This window comes from Salvia splendens, chromosome 5 (genome assembly GCF_004379255.2).
Source record: "Salvia splendens isolate huo1 chromosome 5, SspV2, whole genome shotgun sequence".
Classification (NCBI taxonomy): Eukaryota; Viridiplantae; Streptophyta; class Magnoliopsida; order Lamiales; family Lamiaceae; genus Salvia; species Salvia splendens.
This window is the reverse complement of record NC_056036.1, coordinates 28902399-28918776: the sequence shown is the minus strand read 5'-3', so window position 1 is coordinate 28918776 and position 16378 is coordinate 28902399. Positions and strand designations below refer to the sequence as shown.

The window sequence follows — 16378 nt, the reverse complement described above, 5'->3', positions numbered from 1 at the left end:
AAGGGCAATAGGGCCAAGGAAGTACTTGAGCTTGTTCATTCCGATGTATGTGGACCAATGTCTACTGAAGCAAGAGGTGATTTTCGATACTTCATCACATTCATTGATGACTTCTCGAAAATTGGATCCGTCTATTTGATGACCCACAAATCAGAGTCTTTCGATAAGCTCAAGGACTTTAAGGCTCAAGTGGAGAAGTATCATGGTAAGACTATCAAATGCCTGTGATCTGATCATGGAGGCGAATACCTCAGTGCCGAGTTTTTGGACTACTTATCGGAGTCGGGTATCCAATCCCAATTGACTGCGCCGGGCAGGCCCCAGCAGAACGGCGTGGCTGATAGAAGGAACAAGACCTTATTAAACGTGGTCCGATCGATGATGAGTTATGCACGGCTACCTACTTCGTTTTGGGGACATGCATTGCTTTCTGCAAGCCATATTTTAGACAATTTACCGTCAAAATCCGTACCTACTACTCCTTATGAGTTGTGGACTGGGCGCAAACCCAATCTAACATATCTCAAGATTTGGGGTTGCCCGGCTCATGTATTGGAAAAAGATCCAACTAAGTTAGGATCAAGGACGGAGGTATGTTTGTTTATAGGGTACCCCATAGGAATGAAAGCTTATGAATTCTTTAGTCTCCGAGATAAGAAAATTATTGTGAGCACTCACGCCACATTCTTAGAGGAAGACTATGTAATGAATCATAAACCCAGCAGTGAAGTGGCTCTTGATGAGCTAACTTCTGTCACAAATTCCATTAACCAAGAACGAGTACCAAGTGTACAAATAATTCCAGAAACTTCAACTTCTATTCCAAGAATTGTAGTACCGCGCCGTAGTGGGAGGGTCTCACATGAGCCCGAAAGATACATTAGTTTGGGGGAATCTATGGATCACTCCTCAGAGAGCAATGTATTAGATCCCTGGAACTTTGCGGACACGCAGGCAGATGTCGATCATTGCGAATGGGTGAAACAATGGATTTGGAACTACAATCTATGATAGAAAAAGACGTCTACGATTTGTCCGTCCTACCCGAAGGCTGTACTGTCATTGGGAGCAAGTGGATATATAAACGTAAATGTGGACCCGATGGACGAGTTAAAGTCTTCAAGGAAAGACTAGTGGCTAAGGGGTATACCCAAAAGGAAGGTGTCGATTACGATGAGACTTTCTCCCCAGTGGTCATGCTCAAATCGATCCGGTTGCTATTGTCTATAGCAGCTTATATGGATTGAGATGTATGGCAGATGGACGTTAAGACTGCGTTTCTAAACGGCGGTCTTGAGGAGACCATCTACATGGAACAACCCAAAGGTTATGCCATAAAGGGCAAGGAACACATGGTTTGGAAGCTTAAGAAGGTCATTTATGGCCTTAAGCAAGCATCTAGATCATGGAACCAGTGTTTCGATCAAACTGTTCGCAAGTTTGGATTCGAAAAATGCCCAAGTGAAAGCTGTGTGTATAAGAAGGTTGAAAAGGGGAATGTAGTGTTCTTAGTTTTATATGTAGATGACATTCTTCTAATTGGAAATAATAAAAAGATGTTGTCATCAGTACGATCATGGTTGTCAAACTAGTTCGAGATGAAGGATATGAGAGACGCGGGACACATCCTCGGGATCAAGGTTCTTAGGAATCGAGAAAAGAAGATATTGTGCTTATCTCAAGAACCTTACATCGAAACAGTACTTAGTCGCTTTAGCATGCAGCACGCCAAGAAAAGTTTCTTACCTTTTAGACATGCCATCCATCTATCTCAAGAGATGTGCCCCAAAACGCCGTATGAGATACAAACAATGAGAAGGATTCCATATGCTTCGGCAGATGGAAGTCTCATGTATGCTATGCTTTATACGAGGCCTGATATTTGCTTTGCTGTTGGCATGGTGGCAAGATATCAGTCGAATCCGGGCCAAGGACATTGGACTACCGTAAAGAACATACTCAAGTACCTTAAACGGACTAAGGACTATGCTCTAGTTTACAATGCAGTCGAGCTCTGTCCTTTGGGATATACTGACTCGGACTTTCAAGCTGTTCAGGACTCGAGAAAATCTACTTCAGGATATGTGTTCACCTTAGGAGGTGGAGCCGTAATTTGGAAGAGTGTGAAGCAGAAATGCATCGCGGACTCGACCATGGAAGCCGAGTATGTGGCCGCTTCGGAGGCTGCAAAAGAGGCAGTATGGTTCAAGAACATCCTTATGGATTTAGGTGTGGTTACGAATCTGCCCAAGAGTATCACGGTTTATTGTGACAATTCTGGTGCTGTGGCAAATTCGAAGGAACCGAGAGCTCACAAAGCGAGAAAACACATAGAGCGGAAGTATCATATCATAAGGGATATAGTGCACAGAGGAGACATACAAGTGGTCAAGATTGCATCAGAGAACAACCTGGCAGATCCTTTTACAAAGGCATTGGCGGTAAAACCGTTCGAGGGCCACGTTGAAGGGATGGGAGTTTAACTCATTCAAGACCTCAACTCGCTTTCAGTATAAGTGGGAGAAATTTGACGTGTGCACACTGTTTTGTATACTCGAAAGCTGTTTTGAGTTTAAGTGGGAGATTGTTTAGGGTTTGTATACTAGAAATCACCTTTCGAGTGATTGAATACTGTAAAACTCTAATAATTATTTTCTAATAAATGCAACAGATATTTTTTGTCATAATGTTGTTATGTTTTACATTTAATGGATGTTTATTGCATATTTAAATGTATAAGCGAACATAACATAAGTCTAAGTCTTCATTCTAGTAGACCGGTTGTGGGATGCGCTCAATTTAAGGTACGCGGTCAGTTCTGAACAAAGAAAAATAAGAATTTCACAACCCAGATAGACCTAGACTACCTGTTGTGAAAGGTTGCAATGTCAGTCCGATTATTTCTAAGCCTTATTGAAATATGATGACGTTGGTGTGGTATAGCACTGAATGGATCTAACAGCAAGACGAGTCTTTATGCTATCTACTGAAAGACGAGGTCTTGATAATTAATTTCTTAATCAATGTACGTTAGCATTGAGCATACGATATTGAGTATCTACTACTTTGACTTACCAAAGGTGCGGGTTTTTCGTCACCCAACGATCCAGGTATATTAGGTAGTGGTGATCATTATCTAGCGGTGCTAGGATTGCTATTATGTTGAATCGTGCGCGAGGAGAGTCTCGTTTGATAACATCCACAAGAGGAGCTCGAAACAAGGTTTTATTATTCGGAACCTAGCTAGTTGGAGTTTAATTACTCTATGAATAATAAATAAGAGTTTCTTACTAAGTCCACTCTTGGAGAATAAAATATGTTAATCAATTAAGTCCATAGCAAACATTAATTAATTAATGAATGTTTCTATCTTAAGCGCATGAAATGAATTAAACAAATAAAAGGAAACCCGGAATACTTGTAATTTCAGATTTGGAAAGGCAGTGCAATAATAATTAGGTAGTGGCGGCTTGTAATAGTCCAATATAAGCTTATATTAAATTGTGAGTTCAATTTAATTAGTAAAAAGCTAATTGGTGAGGCCATGTCCAAATTCTTCCTTAGATCCCTGACTGGGCCCAATATGTGACTTAATATAAATAGGAGAATAAATGAGACAGAAATAACAATTATTATTGCTCCCAATTTTCGCCCCCTCTCTAAAGAGAGAGAGTTCAAAAATTACTTCTTCCGTAAGCTGAGTTCTGTCTTCATTATTCGAGTCCTAGTATTCTGGTGAGATTTGCCCACACAAATATCAGTATACAGTCCGGGACACCAGTCAGAAGATCCGAGGTCGAGTACTGAAGAGCTTCACGAGGAGACGGAGCAAGCCATCATCAATTCTTGATTGAATCAACGAGGTAAATTGGCTAATTCCGTAGTAAGCATGTTTTATGGATTTTATATGCTAAAGCATGTTTTATTTCAAGTTATGAGCATGATACATGTGATAATTACACGAATAGATTTTGTCTAGATAATCTGCTAAATAGATCAAATTATGTGATCCGTTAGAACATGCACGCTTCCGCTGCCAACCCCTTCAGTTATGTGGTTGATTGTTATATGTTGAATTGGAGTGAATTATTGGATTATATGGTGTGAAATTGATATGATTATGAATTATTTGATTTTGATGGTCGAATATGATATGAATATTTGATTGCTGAAATGGACATGTTTGTTTAGATATACTGGATAATTTGATGGAATATAATATGGACATGTTATTGGTACAAAGGATATGTTTATGATACCACTTATGTGAATCATTGGATTAAAGAGGTCTATGACAGTTTTGCCCTGGATCTGAAATCACAATGGATATATTGAGACCTTAGGGTCGATCATATTGGGACCTTCGGGTCAAACATATTGGGACCTTCGGGTCAAATCAAAGTGGGACCTCCGGGTCAATCATATTGGGACCTTCGGGTCAAACATATTGGGACCTTCGGGTCAAATCATAATGGGACCTACGGGTCAATCATATTAGAAATCCCGGGCAGATACCAGGCTTGACTGTTACAGAATAATAAACTGAATAGAGTGACATATGCATATGAATATGAAATGGTTTGTTTTTAAATTATGTTATATATTGTTTCTAATTATATGTATTGATAAACGAATATGCTTGATGTTTGTATCATGTGAGATAAAAGGTGAAAATTTATATACATTGAGTTGTGGCTCATATAAACCACTAAATTTTTCAGGAATAAGATAGCAGTAAAGTTTTGACTGACGTGAGTCATAGGAACTCCACGTGTTATCAGGTTCGGCGGCTGACGCATATTGGCAACCTTCTCCTCCTCATCATTTTGCATGTAGATAAATGTATAGTATATAGAGTAATGAGAGGGTTCCACTACTGTGTAGAATGTTTTGAAATATGTACTTGTTATATGTTGAATTTTAAAATTATATAATATGTGTGTTCTATGAATTAGACACGTGTATTGATTGCTTTTATGTTAAGGGATTTATTTATTAAAAGAGTATACGTCAGAGGGGTTGAGGTGTGAAAGTTTAGGTGGTATCAGAGCAGGGATAAGGATCCCGCTGGGACATTGCATCCATGCATTGCATATGATACGTATTGGTTATAAATTGCATTTGCATTTGAATTATCAGGAACATGGATATTCCTGAACATATGTCATCAAGGAGAGAAGGGTCAGCCGCCCCGCATAATTCATTAACTGCAGAAGCATCTCATACAACTGTTACATCATCTGGGGGTAGCCAGCCAATACATAGACAGGTTGAACAAGAAGTACAGGGGCTAGATATGAGACCAAGGGGTGGAAATTTTAAAGAACTACGAAAGATGGGAGCCGTTGACTTTGTTGGGACTACTGATCCTGCCGAGGCTGAGATATGGTTGAAGAGGACAGAGCTTGTGTTTAATCAGATGGCTTGTATTGCAGAAGAACGTTTTGATTACGCAGTGTCTCTTCTTCAGGGCGATGCTTACTATTGGTGGGAGACTGTCCCACGAGCTATGATACATCCTCCAGTACTTAGTTGGGATGACTTCTTGAGAGAGTTCAGTGATAAGTATATGCCACCAGTGTATCGTGATGAGAAGCAAAGAGAGTTATTGTCCCTTAAACAAGGATCTATGTCAGTTGCAGATTATGAAGTGAAGTTTACTCAGCTTTCTCGTTATGCATCGACATTGCTACCTACAGAACAAGATAAGTGCAGACGTTTTGAAGAAGGATTGATATATGAGATAAGAAGCATAATCACACCTTCAGATCTACATGCAGTGGCTATACGAGCAGAGAGACTAGTGAAAGAAAGACATGTGTATATTCAAAGACAAAAGAGAGGACCACCGGAGTATAGGGGTGAATCAGGCTCGAGCATTTCAAAAAGGCCTAGTTCTTTTTCTTCGGCATCGAGTTTCAGTAGAGGAGGTCCATTGGGTCAAAGAGGCGGACGTGCACAACCTTTCAGTTATAAGTGGGAACGAGGATCTGCTATGACAGCACGTGCACAACCTTTATGCGTGCACTGTGGACGACCACATACAGTGGAATGCCGAACAATTACAGGAGGTTGTTTTCACTGCGGACAGCACGGGCACTATTATAGGGAATGCCCACTTCGGTCTAACATGATATCAAGCGGAAGAGCAGTGACGGAACCAACAGTACAGAATGTGCGACCCGCAGCATCGAGTGCAAGTATTAATCGAGGTCGTGGAAGAGGACAGACTATGAGTGCACCTATGGGTCGAGGGTGAGGATAGTCAGAGGCACATAGATCTACACCCAGGGGACATGCTCGTGTGTTTGCTATGCCACAGGAGGAGACATCTAGAGCACCAGAGGTCATTACTGGTACACTTTATTTAGTTGATGCTATGATATATACATTGATAGGTCCATGATCTACTCATTCATTTATATCACATGTCATCATATCACATATGCATAAAGAACCTGAACCTCTAGATCATAGACTAGGTGTACACACACCCTTGGGTGAAGTTATTTCAGTATATCGAGATTGTGCGGTGAGAATCAATTTAGTAGAACTGTTGGCAGATTTGATTCCCTTGTTCATATATGAGTTTGATATTATCTTGGGTATGGATTGGTTGTCACGTCACCGAGCTAAGATAGATTGTTATGCTAAGAAGTGGTAATAGAGTCACCAGGACGAGATCGAGTGATATTCTACGGCAAACGGCAGATTGTTCCCTCCTGTCTTATATCTGCTACAACGACTTTTCAACTGATTCAAAGTGGATGTGAAGCATATCTTGCCCATGTTGTAGATTGTGCTACAGTTAATGATCAAGTTAAAGACATTTCTGTTGTTAAAGAATTTCCTGACGTTTTTCCTGAAGATTTACCTGGATTACCACCTGATCGGGAAACAGAGTTTACTATTGAGTTGTTACCAGGTACTGCACCTATTTCAATTCCTCCTTATCGAATATCGCCATTGGAGTTACAGGAGTTGAAGAAACAGTTACAAGAGTTGTTAGATAAGGGATTTATACGGCCCAGTGTTTCACCTTGGGGAGCGCCAGTGTTGTTTGTAAAAAAGAAAGACGGTACATTCTGACTTTGTATAGACTATCAGAAACTAAATCAAGTCACGGTGAAGAATAAATATCCATTGCCGAGAATAGAAGATTTGTTTGATCAATTTCAGGGTGCACAAGTGTTTTCAAAAATAGATATCGGATCAGGGTACCATCAGTTGAAGATTGCTAAAGATGATATTCCGAAAACAGCCTTTCGAACTCGATACGGCCATTATGAGTTTTTGGTAATGCCTTTCGGACTTACGAATGCACCTGCAGCTTTTATGGCACTGATGAATAAAGTATTTCAACCATTTCTGGATCAGCTTGTGATTGTTTTTATAGACGACATATTGGTCTACTCGCGAAGTACAAAGGATCATGTTAATCACTTGCAGTCAGTATTACAAGTTCTACGAGATAAACAACTTTATGCAAAGTTGAGTAAATGTGAGTTTTGGTTAGATCATGTGGTATTTTTGGGACACGTGGTGTCAGGTCGAGGAATAGAAGTGGATCTACAAAAAATTGAAGCAATTGTCAACTGGAAAGTGCCAACTACAGTTACAAAGGTTCGAAGCTTCCTGTGTATGGCTGGATACTATAGACGTTTTGTGGAAGGATTCTCGATTATTGTGGGATCAATGACAAAATTGTTACGGAAGAAGGCCCCTTTCATATGGAGTGAAGAATGTCATAAGAGTTTTGATGAGTTGTAGCATCGATTGACTACAACACCCATATTGACTATTCTGACAGGTATAGGAGGATTCGTTGTGTACAGTGATGCTTCTCGGCAGGGACTTGGTTGTGTTTTGATGTAAAATGGAAAGGTTGTTGCTTATGCGTCACGGCAATTAAGAGTGCATGAAGTTTCATATCCTATTCATGATCTGGAATTGGCAGCTGTTGTTTTTGCTTTGAAGATTTGGCGTCATCATTTATATGGAGAAACTTTTCGAATCTTGACAAATCACAAGAGTTTAAAATATTTAATGAGTCAGAAGGAGTTGAATATGAGACAAAGACGGTGGATGGAGTTGCTTAAAGATTATGATTGTACCATTGAATACCATCCGGGGAAGGCAAACGTTGTTGCAGACGCGTTAAGTCGGAAGTCAAGCAGTATGGTAGCACGCATGCAGATGACCCCATTATCAGAGTTGATTGCTCTTCGAAGTTTGAATGTAAGATTACAACTAGATACGAGTGAAGGGTTAATAGCGACTCTTGAAATCTGACCAGTGTTGAGACAACGAATTCAAGATGCTCAAATGAAAGATGAAAAGTTTGTAGAGTTTATTAATGAGGTACGAAGAGGTAAAGACACATCGTTCATTCTACAAGATGATACATTGATGTTTGGCACTAGATTGTGAGTACCAGAAGTTGATAATCTTCGGAGAGAGATTCTAGATGAGGCACATAATGTTCCTTATGCAATGCACCCAGGAACAACAAAGATGTATCATACTATGAGGCAACATTATTGGTGGCCAAAGATGAAGAAAGAAGTGGCAGAATTTGTTTCAAAGTGTTTGACGTGTCAACAAGTAAAAGCATAACATCAAGCACCTGCCGGTTTATTGAAACCTTTATCTATTCCAGTTTGGAAATGGGTGCGTATCACGATGGGTTTTGTAACGGGGTTACCGAGGACACAGAAAGGGAATGATGCTAGTTGGATTATTGTAGACAGATTAACTAAATCAGCACATTTCTTGCCTATACGATGGGGTTGTTTGTTAGACCAGTTGGCTGAAATGTACATGAGGGAAGTAGTACGCTTGCATGGTATTCCGATATCCATTGTATCAGACAGAGATCCGCGATTCACATCCCGATTTTGGGAAAGTTTTCAGACAACCATGGGAACCCGACTATATTTTAGTAATGCTTTTCATCCCCAGACAGATGGTCAGACAGAAAGAACTATTCTGACATAAGAAGAAATGCTGCGTGCTTGTGTTGTTGATTTTCAGGGTTCATGGGATAAGTATATTCCGCTGATGGAGTTTGCTTACAACAACCAATATCACAATAGTATTGGAAAGGCACCATATGAAGCATTATATGGCAGAAAATGTAGAAGTTCGGTCTATTGGGATGAAGAAGGCTTGGAGATTCTAGAAGGGCCAGAGATTGTTCAAGAAACTGTTTCCAAGATTGACATCATTAAAAAACAGATTGAAGGCGACACAAGATAGACAGAAGAGTTATTATGATCAGCATCGGAAAGAAATGGAATACAAGGTTGGAGATAAAGTTTTCTTGCGAGTTTCACCTTGGAAAGAAGTAATGCGATTTAGACGTAAAGGTAAGCTGAGTCCTCGTTATATTGGGCCATATGATATTATCGAAATAGTTGGACCGTTATCGTACAAGTTAGCATTACCTCCAGAGTTAGAGCAGATTCATAATGTTTTTCACTTCAGCATGCTTCGACGTTATCGGTCTGATCCGTCACATGTACTGAGAGATCCTGATATACAGATTTCTGAGAATTTGAGTTACATAGATGAACCAATTAATATTGTAGACCGACGGGTTAAACAATTGCGAAGAAAAGAGATTCCAAAGGTAAAAGTTATTTGGCAAAATCACAGAGTCGAAGAAGCGACTTGGGAAACAGAGGAAAAGATGAGAAAGAACTATCCACATCTGTTTACGGGTTAGAAATTTCATTGAGCATGTCAAATTTTAAAGAAATGAATTTTGTGGACAAAATTCTTAAAGAGGGGAAGAATTGTGACATCCCTAACCCGAAACATGCATCAATTTGCATATTGATATATAGTCATTTATTATTGCATATTTATTATGCTATTTACATAATTATATGTTATATATATATATATATATATAGAGAGAGAGAGAGTAGTGATCTAGGGCAAGTGCCCATTAAGTACATAACTAGAGAACAAATCTCAGCCACACATCTTAATACTCGAATTAATCTTATGGCTTAGTTATTTTTACATGATTGTCGATGCAGAAAGTCGCTGCGAGCAGAGACCGCTCAAACTCCGCTTTGGCGCCGTCATCCTCGATGCCATTTCTGAATTGAGTTTGCGAGGATCTTCCCTCGCTTCATATTTGGGCGATTCCACTTTCATGTGGACTGATTCAGCCTCCTTCAATTTGTTGAAGAAATCCTGTGAGATCGGGTCCTGATCGGCGCTGAAGGATTCGATCTTACTCCGAATCGGCTGATCATGATCAGGAGCGTGAAGAAGTTGATTGGTAGTAGTTTCGACAAATTGAGGAGACGGTTGGGAGATGAAGTAGTTCATGTGGACAACCGAGTAAATCGGCTACACAGCCTCGTCGCTGATCTCGAGGTAGTCCTCGTCGGAGAGGAGCTCCCACTCATCGTCAACATCCATTCAACTGCGTAGAACAGAATTCAACAATTGTTTTGAAGTGATTCTGATTGTGATTTTGATATAGAAATAACAGTAGAAGGCATTGGGGAATTTGAATTTGGTTTGGTAATTGCTTCTTCTAAGAGATGAATCGTGAAATTTTATCTCATTTTTTATTTAGCATATTTAAAGTGTAATTTTTATTAAGAGTGATGTGTTTTGTAAATAACATTGAAGTAAAATAATGCTAAGAGTGATGTGTTTTGTAAATAAGAGTGAAGTAAAATCATGCTAAGAGTGATGCGTTTTGTAAACAAGTAAAATCATGCTACGAGTGATGTGTTTTGTAAACAAGAGTGAAGTAAAATCATAATAAGAGTGATGTGTTTTGTAAACAAGAGTGATGTGTTTTGTAAAGAGTGAAGTAAAATCTTGCTAAGAGTGATGTGTTTTGTAAACAAGAATAAAGTAAAATCATAATAAGAGTGATGTGTTTTGTAAACAGAGTGAAGTAAAATCATAATAAGAGTGATGCGTTTCGTAAACAAGAGTGAAGTAAAATCATAATAAGAGTGATGTGTTTTGTAAACAAGAGTGAAGTAAAATCATGCTAAGAGTGATGTGTTTCGTAAACAAAAGTGAAGTAAAATCATGCTAAGAGTGATGTGTTTTGTAAACAAGAGTGAAGTAAAATCATACTAAGAGTGATGTGTTTTGTAAACAAGAGTGAAGTAAAATCATACTAAGAGTGATGTGTTTTGTAAACAACAGTGAAGTAAAATCATAATAACAGTGATGTGTTTTGTAAACAAGAGTGAAGTAAAATCATAATAAGAGTGATGTGTTTTGTAAACAACAGTGAAGTAAAATCATGTTAAGAGTGATGTGTTTTGTAAACAACAGTAAAGTAAAATCATGCCAAGAGTGATGTGTTTTGTAAATAACAGTGAAGTAAAATCATACTAATAGTGATGTGTTTTATTAACAACAGTGAAGTAAAATCATGCTAATAGTGGTGTGTTTTGTTAACAACAGTAAAGTAAAATCATGCTAATAGTGATGTGTTTTGTTAATAACAATGAAATAAAATCATGCTAATTTCCATCATTTCCTCTTCTTCTATGGACTGATGGATGATCAATCCAAATTTCCATCTAATTGTCCAAAAACTAGAATGGCATCTTATAAAAATGTATCCTTTCTTAAAAAGCTTAGCCATCTAAATAATTTAAAGTAAAAAAACAAATTTAAAATTGAAAAACATAAAACCTCGATATGATTTAATTACATAAAAAAAACCAATCCAACCTTATATATATAAGGCTATTGCCACTGAAATTCATCCACAACATCTTGATAACAAAAATAAAAATAAAAATGGCAACTCCGGTGGGCAAAGTGCGCGTGGAAGCAATTCAAACAGTGGTTCCAACAATGCCATCAGATCCACGGCAATCGCGGAACTCGTTTTCTGGTGCACACCATGTGAACACCCCGCGAATATCTATCCACCTGCACCAATTCATAATATATGGACATACATAATCATTAGTTCCTTTCATTTTTATCAAGAAATAGAGGAGTCCAGCTTTTCACCTCAGGCTTTGCGTTTAAGGCAGCTTCGAATTGCTTGTGGAGATACACGATCAATCTCAGCTCCTAGTATCGATAATGGGACCTTCACTCCTGAGATCGATAATGTAGAATTATTGACGGTCACAAGGATTGCTCGTCTTTTCTTTCCTTTTCTTCATCCAACAGAGCGGATGAAGCTGAGCTCGTTTTATGGTAGGATGTTCTTCAACATACCCCTCAATTCCGAAAATGCCCTTAGGCTATTATTTTTAACAAAAATCTGAAAATTTGTTTAAGGGCATAAAAAAAAAGCGCGGGGTAAATATGTCATTTCCCTCATTTAATTTCTAAATTTCGCCAAATATCACGTAAAATGATAAAATGATATATTTTAGGTTTATTGCATAGAATGATAGTTTTGCCGGATAGAATGATACTCTGAGTTGATAAAATGATACTTTTGACTGACTGATAAAATGATATATGTTAGGTTTATTGCATAGAATGATAGTTTTGCCGGATAGAATGATACTCTGAGTTGATAAAATGATACTTTTGACTGACTGATAAAATGATAAAATGATATATGTTAGGTTTATTGCATAGAATGATTGTTTTGCCAGATAGAATGATACTATGAGTTGATAAAATGATACTTTCGACTGACTGATAAAATGATAAAATGATATATGTTAGGTTTATTGCATAGAATGATAGTTTTGCCGGATAGAATGATACTCTTAGTTGATAAAATGATACTTTTGACCGACTGATAAAATGATAAAATGATATATGTTAGGTTTATTGAATAGAATGATAGTTTTGCCGGATAGAATGATACTCTGAGTTGATAAAATGATACTTTTGACTGACTGATAAAATGATAAAATGATATATGTTAGGTTTATTGCATAGAATGATAGTTTTGCCAGATAGAATGATACTCTGAGTTGATAAAATGATACTTTTGACTGACTAATAAAATGATAAAATGATAAAATGATACTTTCAGCCGATAGAATGATAGTTTTGCCGGGTAGAATGATACTTTCAGCCGATAGAATGATAGGTATTTTTGGTGTATAAAATGACATTTTTGTTTAATAAAATGATACTTTTACCTAATAAAATGATAATCTAAGCGGATAAAATGACAGTTAGCTTATAAAAATGATAGTTTAGCTGAAGAAATTGCATATAAGCTGATAAAATGATACTTTAACGTGACATCTCTTCTGGTATCGGTCCCTCTATGGTGCCCTTCTCTTCGTCACTACTCGTGCCTAGGTCAGACAAGGTGGTCGACAGGCCAGAATGAGTGGTTACGAGTATAGATCATAGCTGAAGTATCTTCGGTCTCCCCTGGTCAGGAGCCGAACTGCTTCTCATAAACTGAAATGAAAAGAAAAGAAAGAGAAGATTATGCACAATATATACGCCAAAGTATCACACACAAAAGTAACTAGTAACGCCATCCATCCCCGGCAATGGCGCCATTTGAAACGGTTTTGGTGGCTCAGGGCGCTTAGGTGTCGTTCAAGCAAGGATATATCCTACTGGTCAGGATAGAGATCCTAACTAAGCCTAGACCCTGGTTTCAAAAATTCCTCAATCCACTCCTACTGATCAGTATAGTGGTGGTAAGGGTCGAATCCCACAGAGATGGTGCGTTAAAACTGTTGTGGTGATATTCTGGATGGTTTGATTAGCTACCACGCTCGGGTTGAGTCTCTACCTAGGCAGAACTTAAAGGTAATTTCCTACTGACTAGAATGGGAAAGAAGTGTAGAGGTGTAGCTGTCTACGTGGAAATGTGGAGACATTTTTGTAACAGAAAATATTTGGAAGGTACGGAATTCTATTTTGGGCTAGACAGAATATTCAGAGGGTAGTGGTAGTCATGGTGACTAGGCTGACAGATCTGCAGGTTATAACTAAAAAGTAAAGGATAAAAAACAAAAAGCATCTAAAAAGCAAAGTGGCCCCTAACATTAGACTTGGACATCATCTTCTCCAACAACACAAACTAAAATCAGAAAATAATTCCAGATTCAACACAGAAACACAGTTTATCAATTCGCGAACACAGATCCACAAATAAGAACACCAAATCTGAAATCAAAACACAGAAACTGCAACTCCGCGTACTGGTCAACAGGAAACGAAACGCACTCAAACTAAACTTCACATGCAGCGATTCACTCACGATCGAACAGTTCCACGTTTAACTAAGGAAATTGCGACGGAAACAAGGAAAGAAAAGATTCAGCACTTAAAACACCAAAGAACCTTAGATCTAAGCTAACTAGGCGGAATAGGAAGGAAAATAAATCAACACAATAACCGAAACGGAAATCAACTTCATAGCATAAACACGTTCAGATCTTCAACAAGTACTTCAAAAGTAGAAAATATCCAAAAGCAACAAAGATCCAACGTAAAGAAAGCAAGTAAATTAAACTACGAAAGCGAGTAAAAGTGTTTTGCCACTACGGGTGATGAAATCTCTAAGCTACGGTCTTACTGGCTGGAACGGACGATTAGGAACTCCGGGAACATCTAGATCTTCAAGTGACCATGGCAGTGGCGAGGAACGAGATTCTGGACTGGGCTGAAAGACTAAACTCCGAGAGAACTCTCCTAAAAGTGATGATGATGAACCCTCTTTTCTCCTTTTTCTCTCCAAGTGGCTTCCTTTTATAGGGAGGCTTACCCTTGATTTTTAGGGTAAGACCTTGCGGTGAAATGACTTCTTTGCCCTTAATTGTGATTGAGCAGTCCCAGCTATCCTCCTTCTCCATCTCGAGCCATTTTTGCATGTATACTGGTCAGTACGTAATCGTCCTGACGCCCTTTACACTTGAAGTGTCTGAATCTCTGCCTACTGGCTAGAACGCTTACCCTGCACGCTTAAGCAACTAGTTTTGCAGATATAATTCAATTATGCACATCATACTGACCCGTAACCTAGGCCTAGAATACGACTTATCAAACTGCTCACACTTACCACATGCTTGTTCTCAAGCGTGAAGAACAAACAAAAAGGAATAAGTTGATTCTAGCCTGGTTATTCCCCTGACTGACTCTACCTAAACTAGACTCTATACTACAACGACGCAAAGAAAAACACTTGGTCAAACACAGAAAAAACACACAAACACACAAACACAAAAACACAAATAAAACTAAAACACAAAGATTGGGCTATATTTTCAACCATCCCTTACCTCGGGATCTGGTGCAATCCTGCCTTAGACAGCCTTGAACTTCTGCCACCCCCCATTCCTTCCTGGTCAGTATATCCGCTTGTCAAGATCGCCCAAACTCTCAGCCAAACACTAGATTCACTCGGTCTCTCATACCTCACCAGGAAAGTTAGGACCGCATTCTCTCAATATGCTCAACCACACTTGCTTCGGACTTGGATCTCACGTGCAGCTACTGAAGGGCTTAAAGGCTTGTAATGGGGCTATTGGGTTGCAGTGTTTTGGGGTAGATGTTCCTAAGGCTCTAAGTCTTCAAAATTTCTATTTTATTGATGTGGGGGGGATCTGTGTGCATTAGGCTTCTGATCAGTTGCTTCTTAGCTGGCGCTTCTGGCTTGGGTTTCCAACTGGTTAGTATCATCTTGTGGCTTCGCCACCCTTATTCCTTCTCTTTTTTTTATATATTCTTCTCTCTTTTATTTTTTTTTCTTTTTCCTTTGTGGCTTCGCCATCCTTATACCTTCTTCTCTCCCCCTTTTTTTCTTTTTGTGGACCCGGGATAACTCCCTGGTCGATTTTCTTCCGAACTTTCTTGCCCAGCTGGAGTCTGCTCTCTTTCACATCTTTCTGGCCAGTAAACTTCATTCGCCTCATGCCTTGCACACACACAGCCCCAGTGGCTAGGGGTATTTATCTGGGTAAAAAAGTTGGGAAAAGAGGTTCTAAAGGTGGTTTTTTTTTTTTTTTTTAACTGAGGGGGGTTTCCTACTGCCTTCAGTTTTTGCTACCCGTGGTCACTTCATCCTAGACAAATTGTGGCAGCCTCTCTTTCTTTTCAATATTTGTGGAAAGTGGTTCCACTTTAAGCTTATAACTCACATTTGAAAAGGGCTTTCGCGTTTGGCTCTAAGTATGGGCTTTTCTCTCATACTCACATCATCTATCATGACTAGGAGGTACTAGGGAGGGTGGTTTCGGTTTTCCAGCATGTCTTGTTTCCCTCAGTTCCCTTCACCGTCAGCTCAAGACGGTTGAGTTTTAAGCCCAATCAACACACAAATTAAAAAAAACTAAACTTAACAGGACACTAACACAAGCACGAACACAAAAACTACACATATACACATATACACATACTCATCATACTGGTCATTGCGTCCCCCCTCCCACTTCACAAGTGT

At 38.9% G+C, this 16378-nt stretch overlaps 2 protein-coding genes across 2 annotated transcripts; both read left to right on the top strand.

Annotated features, from left to right (window-relative positions):
- Positions 1 to 5143: 5143 nt before the first annotated feature.
- On the top strand, positions 5144 to 7770 carry LOC121804064. Its single transcript, XM_042203613.1, has 3 exons — positions 5144 to 6071; positions 6797 to 7062; positions 7180 to 7770. Exons 1-3 carry the CDS (start codon positions 5144 to 5146, stop codon positions 7768 to 7770), a joined length of 1785 nt encoding a protein of 594 aa, XP_042059547.1.
- A 1522-nt stretch (positions 7771 to 9292) lies between these two features.
- LOC121804063 lies at positions 9293 to 10225 on the top strand. Its single transcript, XM_042203612.1, has 2 exons — positions 9293 to 9722; positions 10047 to 10225. The coding sequence occupies exons 1-2, from the start codon at positions 9293 to 9295 to the stop codon at positions 10223 to 10225; spliced, it is 609 nt and encodes a 202-aa protein (XP_042059546.1).
- Positions 10226 to 16378: the final 6153 nt, after the last annotated feature.